The sequence below is a fragment of the Vulpes lagopus genome, chromosome 6, assembly GCF_018345385.1.
Source record: "Vulpes lagopus strain Blue_001 chromosome 6, ASM1834538v1, whole genome shotgun sequence".
NCBI lineage: Eukaryota > Metazoa > Chordata > Mammalia > Carnivora > Canidae > Vulpes > Vulpes lagopus.
The window spans coordinates 69,603,727-69,618,732 of NC_054829.1; the positions used below are offsets into that span (position 1 = coordinate 69,603,727).

Below are 15,006 nucleotides of genomic sequence, written 5' to 3' on the forward strand. Positions count from 1 at the left end.
TCTTTCTTTCTTTCTTTCTTTTCTTTCTTTTCTTTCTTCATGAGAGACACACAGAGAGAGAGAGGCAGACACAGACAGAGGGAGAAGCAGGCTCCGTGCAGGAAGCCTGATGTGGAACTCGAACCTAGGACCCCGGGATCACAACCTGAGCCAAAGGCAGACGCTCAACCACTGAGCCACCCAGGTACCCCACAAATAAATAAAGTCTTAAAAAAAAAAAAAGAAGAGTCAAATGTTCAACCAACTGAGCCACCTGGGCACCCTCCCTTTTTCTTTCTAAATAAACAGAAGATAGTTTTGGTTTTAAGAAATTCACTAGAGTTGCCCTCTTGGTTGGGGCTGCTGGACTGATGAAGCAGTCATTGTCTGAGAGTCTTGGTGACCTGTTTCGGTTCTCCTGGGACACCTGGTATACAAAGTTGATCACTAGGGAGGTGGTATATTCTTTGCATCAGTAGCCCAGGGTTTCCTGAGTGTAAAGAACCAGTATTCTCTTTAATTCCTTCTACCCCAAGATTTAAAGTTGGTGTCACTAGTGTGGACTCTGGTAGCTTCAACTGAGGCCTGACAGGACGGAAGGGGACCATCCTAGGCTTGAGGGTCCCTGAACCCCCGCCAAGTGGGTTTGATTTGGCCAAGCCTATGGCTAATGCTAGAAGCTCCTGCAGCCCCTTGGCTCAGGGAGCAAAGGCTGGACCTGGGTGTCGAAGCCTGGCAGCTCATGTACCAACCTTTGTGGTTGATTTTCTAAGAGGACATGAAGTGGGTGGAAGAAGTATAGCAGGCCCTGTGGACAGCAGAGCTCTCCGCCAAATAAGCATGGAAGCTGGAAGGCTGGCCCTTTTGGACGCAGTGCTTGGGAAATTCTGAAAGAAATAAAAACACCAAAGATTTTTATTTTCCTGATGATAAGCCAGGTGGAGCTAATTACAAATATAAAGGCAAAAATGCATGAGATGTGACTTACAAATGTTTCCTAGATTTATGGATCATAGTGGTTGCACTTTCTTTTAAATAAAGTTTTTTTAAATTTTTTATTTTACATGTTAAAAATAATGGCTACCTTCAGTTGTTCTAAGGTCCACCCTGGAAAGGGTGTATTTGTCCACAGTTGGACCAAAATTTTGCAGGAGAGACTGACTGGCAGGATCCAGCCATGGCAGTGGCTAATGGACCTATCCCTTTGCCCATTTAACTAATATTCAGTGATGTGTGCCAAGCAATGGACTAAGTGCTGAAGCACAGGACAATGCTAGTTCTTGCCCTATGGAAGCTTGCAGTCTGCGAAAGAAACAGAATAACTACATGAAATAAAGTAGGGTAAATAGCTCTGAAGTTTACAGTAGAGGCATGTGACCTGGCCTGGTAGTGGTGGTTAGGAAAGCTTTCCCTAAATAGGTGACCTTGGAGGATATCTAGGCAGAGGAAAGGGAAGAGATCACTGCAGACAGAAGGAATAGCCTGTGCAAAGATCCTGTGGTGGGAGAAAGTCTGTCTGGAAGAGTAAACAAGACTGAAAGATGATGTGGCTAAGGCAGAGAGAGCAAAGGGCAGAGTGTAGGAGCTGGAGTTGAGGGGCACAGGCCACACCTTGTGGGGCCTCATAGGCCAGATTAAGGATCTCTGTCTGCCTTAGACCAGTGGGAAGCCTTTGAAAGCTTTGAGGAATTGGAGGTGACATGACCAGATTGTGTTTTGGATAGATTGCTGGGCTTGTAGTATCAAGAATAGATCAGAGCTGGGTTGGTGTGGATGCAGAGACCCAGACTGGAAGGCAATCATAGTCATTTATGCCCAAGATGGTAGTTGGGGCCAGAGCGGTAGTGCTGGGGACAGAAGTAGAAAGCTTGGTGGAACATCTAGGAGACAGAGTTCACAGAACTTGGGGAAGGACAGGATGTGGCAGGGTGGAGGGCGGAGAGGAGCAGTAGTAGGAGAAGCCCCAGGTTTCAGGTTTGTAGAGCAGCACCGATTGGGTGCCATCCAGGGATGGAGGGACAGGGGTCCCTCCCCAGAGAGAGGAAACTGCAGGGGAAGGTGATGCTCAGAGACACACAGTCAATTTTCCTTTGGGTGACTTGGAGGATTCGTTTTGGTCTGACTGAAACTGTTCCCTTAGCTCAGGGTTCTTCCAGCATAGTCCCTAGACCACTTACATTCAAATCAACTGAGATGTTAATAATTCAGATTTCTGGGTGCCTCACAAACCAGAATCCCTGGAACAGAGGCCAAGAAGTCTGTTTTAACAAGCTCCCAAAGGGTCGGCTCCTATGCATATAAGGATTGAGGACAACCACCTTCTATTTTTCTTCTTAGCTGGACTTTTCCCATGTTCTCCCTCCCAAGACCCTTCTTGCGCCCGCAGCAGCCATGAGATTACCTGGCCAAAGTTCTAAGCTCTGACTGACCACTTGTCTTTTTGAACCTATGAATGTAACAAGGCTTCAAGACAAGGGGCTCCTAAGACAGGAGAAAGAAGGCTAAAAAAGGAGCTGGTTGTGTTAGCAGTAAACACACAAACAAGATGCTGCATGTACAAAAAGGAACCAGCTCTTCCCTGGAGTTTCCCACTCAGTGGGGGTGACAGACATGTAAACACTGAAAATACAGGGACACCTGGGTGGCTCAGCGGTTGAGCACCTGCCTTCCGCACAGGGCATGATCCTGGGGTCCGGGGATCAAGTCCCGCATCGGGCTCCTTGCATGGAGCCTGCTTCTCCCTCTGCCTATGTCTCTGCTTCTCTGTGTCTCTCATGAATAAATAAATAAAATCTTAAAAAAAAAAAAAACATTGAAAATACAACGCATATGTAGTACTTACTATGGGCCAGGCACTGTTCCAAGTGCTTTACATTTACTAATTTATTTAATCCTTACAACCTTACAAAAAAAGGTTCTGCAACAGTGGTGGTGATAAAAAGATGTACTGAGGACCCCGAGAAGAAAACTATGATGGACTTCATGGAAGTGGTTATCAACCACAAAAGATAAGAGTCAAGTCCAAGAGGCAAGAAGGACAGAGGAATCATCTAGTATGTGCAAGGCATAGAAATGTAAGGCAACATGGTATATTTGGAAAATGAAACCTGTTTGCTGAGGTCTGGCACGTAGGTGCGTAAGTGCAAAGTGGCAAGGGATATGGATGAAGAGAAGCTCGGCCAAGTTCAAAACCCTTTTGCCCTGTTTCAGATTTTGGGCTTTCTTTTGAAACTTAGAGCTTTCAGGTAGGAATGATGTGCTCAGTTTTGCATTGCACAAGATTCGTGATGAAAGCAATGTGGAAAAGAAATTAGAAAGGAGTTGGGCTGTAGGTGGGAGGGTGAGAGACAGGAAAACCTGAAACAGGACAGAGGCAGTGAGGATGAAAACGGGGTGGGTTGGGAGATTGCATAGGAAGTAGCACTTGCTGATGGATTGGATGTGGAGAGGGGGGAGGACGGAGTTAAGGGCTGTGGTCTGGGTTTCTCACTCACAGGCCAGGAGTGGCAGCGGGCACAGAAATACAGAGCCCAGGAGGAAGAGCAGAAGTTAGGAGGGAAGGTAACATCCGGTTCTCAGCCCAGCAGCCCCTGTGGCTCACCTAAGACCCATCTAGGGTGAGTCAAGGAGGGATCCTGGAGGTGCTACCTCTAGGAAAGGAAATGGTCCGAGACGAGGGTAGTTCCTCTATATCCCTGGAAGGTAGTCAGGGAAGGTAATTCATTCAATCCACATTTAAAGAATACACACTGTGTGCCAGGTTCTATTCTTGGTGATGAAAATAAGGAGACGCACCAGGACGGGTGACAAGGAGAGGAGTGAGTCAGGCACATCAAGGGACTAGCTGGGGTAAGCACACAACAAAAATCTGAAAAGGGAAACTTTTTTAATTTTAAAACTACAAGCTATCAAACAGAAAGAGCACAAAAGATTACCTACAGTCCCATCATCCAGAGAAAACCAAGTTTGGAGGATCCCTGGGTGGCTCAGCGGTTGAGCACCTGCCTTCGGCCCAGGGCGCGATCCTGGAGCCCCGGGATCGAGTCCCACGTCGGGCTCCCGGTGCATGGAGCCTGCTTCTCCCTCTGCCTGTGTCTCTACCTCTCTCTCTCTCTCTCTCTCTCTCTCTCTCTCTCTCGATCTATGATAAATAAATAAATAAATCTTAAAAAAAAAACACCAAGTTAACCACCTTCTTTATTTTCTCAAACTCTGTACCTCATTTTTTTTTTTAAGATTGTATTTATTCATTCGTGAGAGACACTGAACTAGAGGCAGAGGGAGGAGGAGAAGCAGGCTCCATGCAGGGAGCCCGAGGCGGGACCCGATCCGGGAAATCTGGGGTCAGGCCCTGAGCTAAAGGCAGACGCTCAACCGCTGAGCACCCAGGGGCCCCAAGTACCTCATTTCTGAAAGGCGGGCGCCCTCTCCTGTTTCGTGAAAGGAACAGTTGCATTCTTAGTGGAAGCAGACGCCGCCAGGAGGCTCCATTCCAGGAACGGAACCGCAGTGGCTCAGACGGCGGCGCGGCGCGGGGCGGGGCGGGGCGGGGGCGGGGCGGCCCGGCCAGGCCGACGCCCGCTGTGGAGGCGTAGCCTTATGACGCCAGGCCGCGTCTCCCCGCCCGCTGGCCCATTGGCTCTCCGTTGCCGCCCTTTTCCGGGGCAGGGAAACTGCGGCAGAGCCGGAAGCGGGGTAGCCCTCGGACGCGAGGGGGCGGCGGCGCGGCCAAGAGACCCGGGGCCCTGGGGCCGGCCAGCTCCTCCTCTCCTCTCCTCTCAGCCGCCCGCGCGCGCTGAAGGCCTCCAGGACTCGGGCGCCCCATGGGAGGCGGCGGATCGCGAGCTTCCCGGTGCGGACCGCCGGAGCCCAGCCACTGAGAGGCACCGGAAGCTTCGCCCGTAGGAGGAGTCGCGAAGCCTCGCGCGGAGGATGGCAGCCAGAGGGACCGCTCCGGGGGCGGAGCCCGCGGCCGCGGCCACGCCCCCGGGGGCCGGTCCCGCCGCTCTGCGCTTCGCCGCCGCCGCCAGCTGGCAAGTCGTGCGGGGGCGCTGCGTGGAGCACTTCCCGCGGGTGTTACAGTTCCTGCGGTCACTGCGCGCTGCCGCCCCCGGTTTGGTTCGCTACCGCCACCACGAACGCCTGTGTATGGGCCTAAACGCCAAGGTATCGGAGCCAGTAGGAGCTGGAAGACAGAAAAGGGCGGGGTGCGAGCGGACCTGATGGGGTCCGACCACTAGGGGTTGGGACTGGTTGGAAAAGGGCAGCTGGGCCCAAGGCGCAGGTTGTGAATTTAGTCCCCTTCACAGGTAGTGGTGGAGTTGATCCTGCAGGGCCGGCCGTGGGCCCAGGTTCTGAATGCCCTGCATCATCATTTCCCAGAGTCTGGACATGTAGTGCGGGACCCCAAAGCTGTGAGTAATCCCTGGGACAAGCCTTATTCCCCAGTTAACACTGGGTGCCACGATGTTGATTCTCCTTCCGGCCACTGGGTCCCGCTGACCCTAGACTGACTGCTTGTCATTACGCTCAACAGACAAAGCAGGATCTGAGGAAGATCTCGGAGGCACAGGAGACGTTTTGCCAACAGGTGAAGCAACTAGCAGAGGCCCCAGTGGACTTGGCTTCCAAGCTGCAGGTGAGACTGGCTGGCTGGTTTGGAAGCTATTTTGCGGTTGATTTTCCTAATCCTCCTCTGACCTCCTTTTCTCCCCACTGCAGGAACTTGAACAAGAGTATGGGGAACCATTTCTGGCTGCCATGGAAAAGCTGTTTTTTGAATACTTGTGTCAGCTAGAAAAAGCACTGCCTGCACTGCAAACACAGCAGGTTTTCCTGGGGCAAAAAGAAGGGCAGTGTGTGGGATGGTTGTATCAAGGACTGTGGTCTTCATGCCTCTCTCCCTCTGCCCACAGCTTCAGGATGTGCTGAGTTGGATGCAGCCTGGAGTTTCTATCACCTCTTCTTTTGCCTTGAGCCAATATGGTGTGGACATGGGGTGGCCACTTTCAGGTACCAGGGAACTTGAGGGTGGATTGTTTGGCCTGAAACCTTTTGAGATGGGCTCTTGGGAAGGTTACATGGACCTGAGGCATAAGAAACCAGACTGAATTGTGTTTCTGTCCTAAAGAGCTTCATTTTCTTTTCCAGAGTCCTCCATTACTGACTCAGTGAGCATGACAGAGCCCACGGAGCAGAGTCCTCCTCAGCAACCAAAACTGGCACTTCACCATCCTTTGCCAAAAGCCAGGCCTGGCCCATACCTTCCTCAGGAACCAGCCTCAAGGAAGCGCCCAGTACCTATAGCTGGCTGCCACTTTAATCTGGCCCCTCTGGGCCAGCGAAAAATCCAGTCCCGATGGGCATCCACTAAGGGAGGCCATAAGGAGCGCCCCACAGTCATGCTGTTCCCTTTTAGGAATCTGGGTTCACCATCCCAAGTCCTATCTGAGCTGGAGAACAAGGAAAAACATGGGATGCAAATGGCAGATCCAGCAGGTGCTGTGGGCACGAGAGCAGCTTCCACTGGAAAGTCTAAGAATCTGTCCCCAATCCTGGGGGAAAGGATTCTGAAGAACCCAGTTGACCTGTTGGCTTCAGAGCAAGAAGAGTGAGTGGAACAGTTGCTTCTCCCTACCAGCAGCACATTCTTTGCCTGCTTTCCCCTCACCTCTCCTCTCTTCTTTGCTTGCTCCCCCTGCAGGAATTGTTTGGTCTGCCCAGTGGACCCCCTGAGACTTTCACTGTCCCCTCCTAGGGCCAGGAAACCAGGGTAAGTATCCTGAGTCAGGACTGGGTCAGACAGTCTCCTCTCTTGGGGACTCCTGAGGGTCTGTCCCCCTAGAAGGGTGCTTTGACTCTGGTTTCCTTCCTACAGTGTGTCCTCCATCTCTGTGCAGCTCTGTCATTACCATAGGGGACTTGGTTTTGGACTCTGACGAAGAAGAAAATGTCCAGAAGGAAGGAAGGGTGAGTAGGAAAGCACAGAAAGCTGGGGAAGGGCCTGAGCAGAACCAGAGAAACCCACCAAAATATGGAGGGCTCAGGGACTGAGATGATGATAGTATCTGCCTGCTCCCTTCTCTGCAGGAGTCTCTGGAAGACTATCAGAAGACAAAGTTTGACACCTTGATTCCCACCTTCTATGAATACCTCCCCGCTTCTGGCCCCAGTGCCATGTCTGTCCCTTCCATGACCACAGGGACAAGTCCAGACACTTAGGATAGGATGAGAATTCCCTCTGCACCCTGCCGGTCTCTTTCCTCAGCTCTATACACAGTTTAGTGGGAATAAAGTGGAAGCCCCAAGCGTGGTACCTGCCTTGCTAAAAACTCTGTAATCCTTGTTAATCTAAATTTGGATTTGTTAAACATGGTCTTGGTGTGAGGGAGGGCAGTGAAGGCTCTTACCAAGTTAGTATAGGTCATTCCTTAGAATTGGCCTCACCAAGGCTGGAGGAATCCCTTTGCCTTAGCACTTCCCCCTGGAAAATGTTGTTCACGTGTGCCAAGAAGGGTTGATAGAGAAATTTCCCTTTGCTATGCTAGAAATAGCTGTGTGTCATGATGCCAGGATGTACTTTGTAAACTCTCATGCCGCCAGATTACCCGGGAGTGGTGGCACTAGGATGGAGATACTACATGGAAAATGTGCTTCCTGTCCTTGACTCTACTATGCCAACTCTGCTTCTATTTGCCCTGGAACACCACTCAGATGCGAGGCTTGTGCAGAAAGATTCAGAATCTCTTTAAAGTCACTGAGGTCTCTTTATTGAGATATTTAAAATGCATCAACACTTCTGAGCTTTTTAGGTATTCAAAGATCCTATTTAATGAAGCTCATTACCAAAACATGATTTCAAGAGCCTAACTCTTCCAGATCAAAGCCATATTAAACACCTAGGTAGGAACCAGCATCTTTTCCTTTTAATAATCTTCAGGATGCTGGGTCCCCAGTGTGCATTTGACTGTCTTCATTTTCTTAGCTTGGCTGCCTCGCTTCCTCCCCAGTGTGTGCCCTGGGCATTATGTGTGTACAGAGGACAGAATTACTGCAGGAGCCCTCAGCAGTGAGACAACAGGAAATGACTGAGTGATAAATAGCCATAGTAGTTCGGATGGGTGAGGAACCCACTTGGGAGGTGCTAGTGCCTTGAGAGGGCACAGCTGCTCAGGTCTAGCTCTCATCACTGAAGATTGGATTCACCTGCTGGGTGACCCGGATGAAGGTGGTTCTCCGGCTCAACTCCTTCAGTTTAGCTGCTCCCACGTAGGTACATGTGGAGCGGATGCCTCCAAGGATGTCTCGGATGGTATGTTCCACATCCCCTTTAAAGGGCACCTCCACCGTCTTTCCCTCTGAGGCCCTTAGAGGAGGAAAAACTTTCTTACCTTTTCCTTTTGGATTCATAAGCCCAATGGCTCTTCCCTGGTCTCTGGCATTTACCCCAGTTCACTGCTTTTCCTCCAAGAATCGTACCGTGCACCTCCCAGCAGCCAGGACTTCTGCCACCACCCTCTTGGTCACACTTTATAGGAACCCTCAGCTCCTGGACCTCTGCACATACCTGTACTCAGCCACTCCCCCAGCATACTTCTTCATGGCCATTTCAGAACTCATCCCATAAAAGAGCTTGTACTTCTTGCCATCTCTCTCAATGAGCTCACCACCTGATTCACTGTGCCCAGCCAGCATGCCGCCCAGCATCACAAAGTCAGCTCCTGCCCCTGCCAGCATCAAGAAGGGGGAAAAGAACTGAATCTGGTCCGGGTGCCCACATGCCCACCCTCAGAAGCAACTCACCAAATTCTCAGTCCTGTCAATGAGTCTAACATGTTACTGGTTTTGTTTCCCTAGCTGACACACAACCCACATAAGCCTGGTCTGCTCTGGCCTCTACTCCTCAGTGGGCCTGATTTCTCCAAGAATTGAAAAGGAATCTGGAGATTCCCTCCCTGGCTTCTGTTGTCGTTGTTGTTGTTTTTGCTCCTTTTGCCATTTTGTTTCTTTTCACTATGTGCAGCCAAATAAGACTTGCTTCAAGTGTCCTCCAGGGGCAAAGGTTTCTAACTTTAGTCCAACAGTCCGGGGATATTACAGATGGACCTGGCCTGCACTTGGGCAGTCTCTATCAGAGTCTCAGGATTTCTCTTGCTGGCTTGCCCCAGATGACACTATAGCTTCAGGGTTACTGGTTCATATTGTGAGAGAATTTGAATGGCTTTCTCGGCCTCCCCAAGCCTGATCCTTGACCCTCAGAGGTGACTTATCCTCTTCTACAGGACTCTCCCTCCGTGCTCTCCCAACATCCTTACCGAAAGCCTTGGCCACATCCCCAGGACAGCTGCAGCCTCCATCCTGCAAAGTAAGGACCACTAGGAAGAGACAACATGGATTTCCCAAGCATTCTGAACAATGTCCCTGCAGCCCACCTCAAAGCTGACAGGAACCCAGGACTCCTGAGCCACCGCTACCACAGCTTCCATACCACGCAGAAAAGAAGATGTTTGGCAGCCTTGTACCCTACCCTGCCCTTGGGCCTTACTGAAATGATGTGGCCCTTGAGGCCATGAGCAGCATCTGCACACTCCATCACTGCACTGAGCTGTGGGTACCCCACTCCAGTTTTCTTCCGGGTGGTGCACACAGAGCCTGAGAAGAATGCAATGAGAATGGTGAAGTGTTCACAGGCGTTTGACACCAGACAGGTAGCCTTTGGCACCCAGTGAGCCACCTTACCTGGTCCGATTCCTACTTTGATGATATCAGCCCCAGATAGGATCAGCTCTTCCACCATCTCTCCTGTTACTACATTCCCTGCCTGAGACAAAGCAATCGAAACAGGGCACTCTGAGGGTTAAAAATGAGAGGGGAGGTTGTGTGCTCTCATACACGCCAAGCCTGAACCATAACCTTCCAACATTATTACAAAGAAGGGTACCTAGGTTCCCTCTACTGGGAAAGGACTGCTTCCCAAGCTGAGGTAAGGGGGTGAGTGGCCAGTGTCACTGTTGCACTAGGGGTAAAGCTGGAGCCCAACTGGACCAAGAGCAGAGCTGACTTACGGTAGATTATCTCCCTGTTCTTTCCAAGAGACCCAAACATACCCTGTCCTTATGCTGTTATGCCATAAAATCTCTGACTTCAGAGAAAGGAAAAGACATAGTAATGTAAGCTAAATACCTATGTTCATAGCTGTATTTACTTTGTATGGACAGTACAGAGAGACCCCTTGAGGTTGTGGAGAAAACGAGGCCTTGTCATCAGTCCCCTAAGCTTGTAAAAAAAATAAAACTCTTCCATGCAACCCCTTTAATATGATTTTAGTACATGTCCACTTCAGTAGGCAGATGAATATATATCATAGATACGTACAAGGCATGTGTTGAGGGACAGAGATAACTGCACTAACCAATCTAAACATTTTAAGCATGGAACCATGGGTTATCACCCAGTGACATGATTCAGTAGACTAGGAAAATGGTAATGCAGCACAGGAGAAATGAACTGATGTAACAAAATGGGAGTGTCAGGAAGGAGTAAAAGGAGGAATGTACCAACTACAGGGTAACAGAAACATACCATGATAGTGTGTTCGGGGAAGCGCTTCCGCACATCCTTTACAAACTCAACAAAGTGTTCAGAGTAGCCGTTTGCCACGTCCAGGCATATATATTTCACCTGGGGAATAGCTTCCAGGATCTGTTCCAGCTGCTCAAAGTCCGAAGAGCCTGTGCCTGAGCTGGCAGCTAAATGCTATGAAGAAAACAGCGCCACTGCGTGTCACAAATGACCCAGTGAGCAGCCAGCAGGGGAAGGTGAGGGTTCATCCCCAGGAAGCCAAAAAGAGATGCTTGGAAAACTGGGATAAGGAAGGGATCAGGAAAGGACCAGCATTACCTCAAGACAGTCAGGATTCTGGCTAGCAAATTCTTTCCACTGCTGGAGGCTGTAGTGTTTATGGACAGCTGTGAAGAGGGAGAACTGGGGAGAAGAAAGAGCCATCAAAAAGGAGAGAACTTCACTAGCATCTCTTTTGCTAGAAATAGGCCTATACAGTATTCTATTTGAGGAGAAATAGACTGAAATTTGGAAAACAACTTGAAGAAACTGCTGGTTGTGCTGGAATTTTAGTTTAACTATTATTCTCCCTACAAATACCAGTAGGGCTTTATACCATAAGCCAATGCTTGTCCAACACTAAGTACTAAGTCATCTGGATTGGATTTTACCTATCGGCACATACAGGGCTTCTGATTTAAAAGGTAACAAAGAGGGCAGCCCGGGTGGCCCAGCGGTTTAGCGCCACCTTCAGCCCAGGGCATGATCCTGGAGACCCGGGATCGAGTCCCACGTCAGGCTCCCTGTGTGGAGCCTGCTTCTCCCTCTGCTTCTCTCTCTCATGAATAAATAAAATCTTTAAAAAATAAATTTAAAAAAATTTTAAATGGTGATAAAGGGGCATCTAGGTGGCACAGTTGGTTAAGCATCTGACTTGGTTTTCAGCTCAGGTCATGATCTCAGGGTCATGAGATTAAGCCCATGTTGGGTTCTCTGCTCAGCACAAAGTCTGCTTGAGATTCTCCCTATGTCTCTCCCACTCATGCTCGCTCGCTCGCTCTCAAATCTTAAGAAAAAAAAAAAGTAACAAAGGCAAGCTGTTGGTGCAGTGGGACAAGCAGCAGACAAGAAAGAACCATGAAGAGGTTGGATGGAGCCAATGTCTGCTTGCACTGATTCAGCCCCTCCCCCTATGGTAACCCAGTATTGAACTAACCTATTTGGTATCTTCTGGTTCATTTACTGGCAGTAATTCAGTGAGTCTAAATGCTCACAAAAAATAAGGCCTTAATGGAGCCAATAAGGTGCTACCCTATTCTTTCTCCATGTCCACTGGGGTAAAGGACAAATTTTTTTGGAGACATGGACAACCTAAAACGTCCATTTCATTCCATGTACTTAAGTCAACAAAGTTCAAGGATACAATTAATTCACCAGATTTGTATTCTCTAGGTCAACAAATTGCAAAACAATATCCCAGTACTTTGAGAAAGGCACTCAAAGGCCACTGTTAATGAATGAAAATTTTAAATGAAATATTTAAAAATAAAAAATAAAGATTTTATTCTTAAGTAATCTCTACACCCAAGGTGGGGTATGAACTCACAACCCTAAGATCAAGAGTTACATGCTCCACTGACTGAGCCAGCCAGCCAGGCACCCCAGTGCTTGTGCTTTATTTTTATTATTATTTTTAAAAAGATTTTATTTATTGGGGATCCCTGGATGGCTCAGCGGTTGGGCATCTGCCTTCGGCCCAGGGCGTGGTCCTGGAGTCCTGGGATCAAGTCCCATGTCGGGCTCCCTGCATGGAGCCTGCTTCTCTCTCTGCCTGTGTCTCTGCCTCTCTGTGTGTCTCTCATGAATAATAATTTGTTCCCAAACCGCTAGACCCTGGGATCACACCCTGAGCCAAAGGCAGATGCTCAACCACTGAGCCACCCAGGCATCCCACTAGTGCTTGTGGTTTAAAAGTGCAGGCATGCAAATAGACAAGAGAGCGGTTGACAGAGATAGCTCAAGTCTTCCAAATGACAAATCCAAGGAAGTCAAGTATCAGCTAGGAGTAAGGAAGTGCTATTGCTGTACTCATCAACACTACCTAGCTAAAGCTGGTACTGAATTTGCTTTCTCAGCAACGCTCTGCCATCAATATGCTGATACACACACAAAAAAAATCACGAGGTCAGTAGACCTTGGAGACATGATGAGCACATCCAATTACATACCAAGCAAGAGATCTAGAAAAAAATATTTATATCCAACCTTATTATTACTGTGAAATTTGGCCATACCTCTAAAATCTTTTTTTTTTTTTAGCATTCATCAGCAGTACTGAAAGCCAGTCTCAAAGCATTAAGACAGTCCCCACAAAGTCCACGTATTATTCCAGCACGTTTGTTAATGCTGAAGTCAGATTCACTATTCCTCAACTCTACTGGGCAGAGCAGGTGGACAATGGACAAGAAGATTCCTAAGCAGCTAGTGAATTGCAACAGCAATAAAGTACTAAAACTGTATAACTATCAACCTCAGAGAAGTGACAACAGACATTCCACAAAAACTTACAGCGATCAAAAAGAGAGAAAGGATGATGAAGTCCTTAAGGCTAACAGAGCCTTAAGCAGCAGCAGAATCCAACAATGAGGGCTACATGGATTAACCAGAAGAATGCATATGTTCTTTGAGTGCCCACAGTATCTATCTACCTTCTCAGCTACAAGTATAGAGGCAGGTAATATTACTGACAGGAGCAGCATCTTCTATTTTCAAAGTGAACAATAACCTGTACATAAGAAAAACACATTCCGTTTTGGGCACATCCCAGCAACTCCCAGAAACCTAAGACTTAAAGAGGAAGATTTAAAAATAATAAAAATTGAAAAAGGATAGTAGACATGAAAGAAAATTAATAGCTGCTTCTTCTCTAGGATCTTCTAGCTACGAATTTTTGAACACTCAAACTGTATTTAGTTTCTGACTAAAACAGTGGATATTTTGTGTCCTAAACAACAGTGTTAACTGGAGGGATGAATGTGATTTGGAGGGGATGATCTGGGAGGTGGGAAAAGTTGGCAGGGTATGTAAACTGCTGGACAGGAGAAAAGGAAAAGTTATGTTTATGTATCAGAAAAATGGGGCAAAACTTAGCTTTGAATTTTATTAATTCACATGTGCCTTTGAGCTTACCAGATAAAGGGCATCAGTATTGGATAAAATGGATAAAATGGATAAAAGTAAATTGGAGCATCCTAACTTACTTGCCAGATAGCTGACTTGGGATGGGGGTGGGGATGCAAATACCTCTGCAGTCGGCCCACACAACTGGTCATCAGTGAGGAACCTACATAAGGGAAGTCCTACCTTACAGAGAACCTTGGCCATCTCAAAGGTGCCCACAGTATCCATGTTGGCAGCAATGATGGGGATCCCAGTGTACACCTGCTTTGAGTTCCGAAATGAAAAGGATCTTGTGAGATCCACCTGCAGATATGAACAGGAAACAGCATTTCATCCATCAAATAAACGAGTATTGTAGGAGGACAAGAACCAGGAATCATTCTCAGTCCTGGCATACCAGGAGCTTGGGGTCAAGACAGTGCAACTAGAAAAGCAGGCTCACCTCACTTCGAGACTTAAGGGTACTGCGTTTGGGCCTCAACAAGACATCCTTGAAGTCCAGTTTGATGTCACTGTCGATGTGAGGCATGGTGGGGACCTTGGGGTAGCAACAGATCTGAAAACTGGAAAGCAAGAAAAGTCAGGTGTGGGGGGGATCTGAACCAATCTCCCCATAGGCCTTAATGCTAATGGCATGGCTCATCTTTCTCCTCGCTTAAATTATGGAAGATCAGGGCATTCGCTGAGGCATGGTCCCTCCAGTCTATCACCTCTGATCTGTCTTTGGTTGCAAGTACCCGTGGTATTTCCGTCCCAGGTACTATTTGTTGGGGAGAATTAGGAGGGAGTCGTGAATGACCCCAAAAATGTGCATTCCTTGCCCCCACTACTCTTCCTTCTACCCTTTCAAAGACCAATTCGGGGTAAGAGGATGATTTGGGGGTGAGTAGGAGTAGAGGGCGTATTCCCACAATTAGTTTCCGGAATAGGGGTACTCACTTCCTGTCGCCGTGCCCAGCCGGCGGTTGACCACAGTAGCCCTTGCTTAGCAACTAGCCTCGTGCAGCCCCGCGGAGCGTTGTGGGCCGTGCCAACACGTTCCGCTAATTGCGGGCGGTAAGGATTAATTGGAGAATCCCGGTTTCGGCAGCGGCAGTGCGCGGTCTTCTGGGTAACAGGGTTCACACACCGAGCTTGCAGTTGGATCCGAGGGGCGGAAGACTACGACTCCCAGGGTGGAGCGGGTGGAGCTGTCCCCTGGCATGATGGGAGAGGTAGTTCGTTTCGACCCCGCTTTCCAAGCCCCGGCTCGCTAGGGACTCTAAGAGTCGCGGAGACGTCATCTCT

General features: G+C 48.7%; 2 protein-coding genes across 3 annotated transcripts; one reads left to right on the top strand and one right to left on the bottom strand.

Moving 5' to 3' along the window:
* The first annotated feature begins 4,571 nt into the window (after positions 1-4,571).
* Positions 4,572-7,736, top strand: TINF2 (TERF1 interacting nuclear factor 2). Its single transcript, XM_041758879.1, is given in 10 exon segments — positions 4,572-5,145; positions 5,289-5,393; positions 5,516-5,617; positions 5,701-5,808; positions 5,895-5,991; positions 6,130-6,589; positions 6,683-6,750; positions 6,857-6,948; positions 7,069-7,168; positions 7,171-7,736. Coding segments are annotated over 10 exon segments (1,401 nt in total). The 5' UTR covers positions 4,572-4,911; the 3' UTR covers positions 7,206-7,736.
* GMPR2 (guanosine monophosphate reductase 2) lies at positions 7,726-14,889 on the bottom strand. 2 transcript variants are annotated; one of them, XM_041758881.1, is made up of 10 exons: positions 14,659-14,887; positions 14,162-14,282; positions 13,903-14,022; positions 10,879-10,962; positions 10,561-10,734; positions 9,718-9,799; positions 9,524-9,630; positions 9,294-9,336; positions 8,546-8,705; positions 7,726-8,344 (listed from the first exon to the last, which is right to left on the bottom strand). In XM_041758881.1, the coding sequence occupies exons 2-10, from the start codon at positions 14,246-14,248 to the stop codon at positions 8,155-8,157; spliced, it is 1,047 nt and encodes a 348-aa protein (XP_041614815.1). In that variant the 5' UTR covers positions 14,249-14,282; positions 14,659-14,887; the 3' UTR covers positions 7,726-8,154. The 2 variants fall into 2 exon arrangements, with proteins under 2 accessions (XP_041614815.1, XP_041614814.1); XM_041758880.1 differs by having other exon boundaries at positions 9,524-9,799; positions 14,659-14,889.
* Positions 14,890-15,006: the final 117 nt, after the last annotated feature.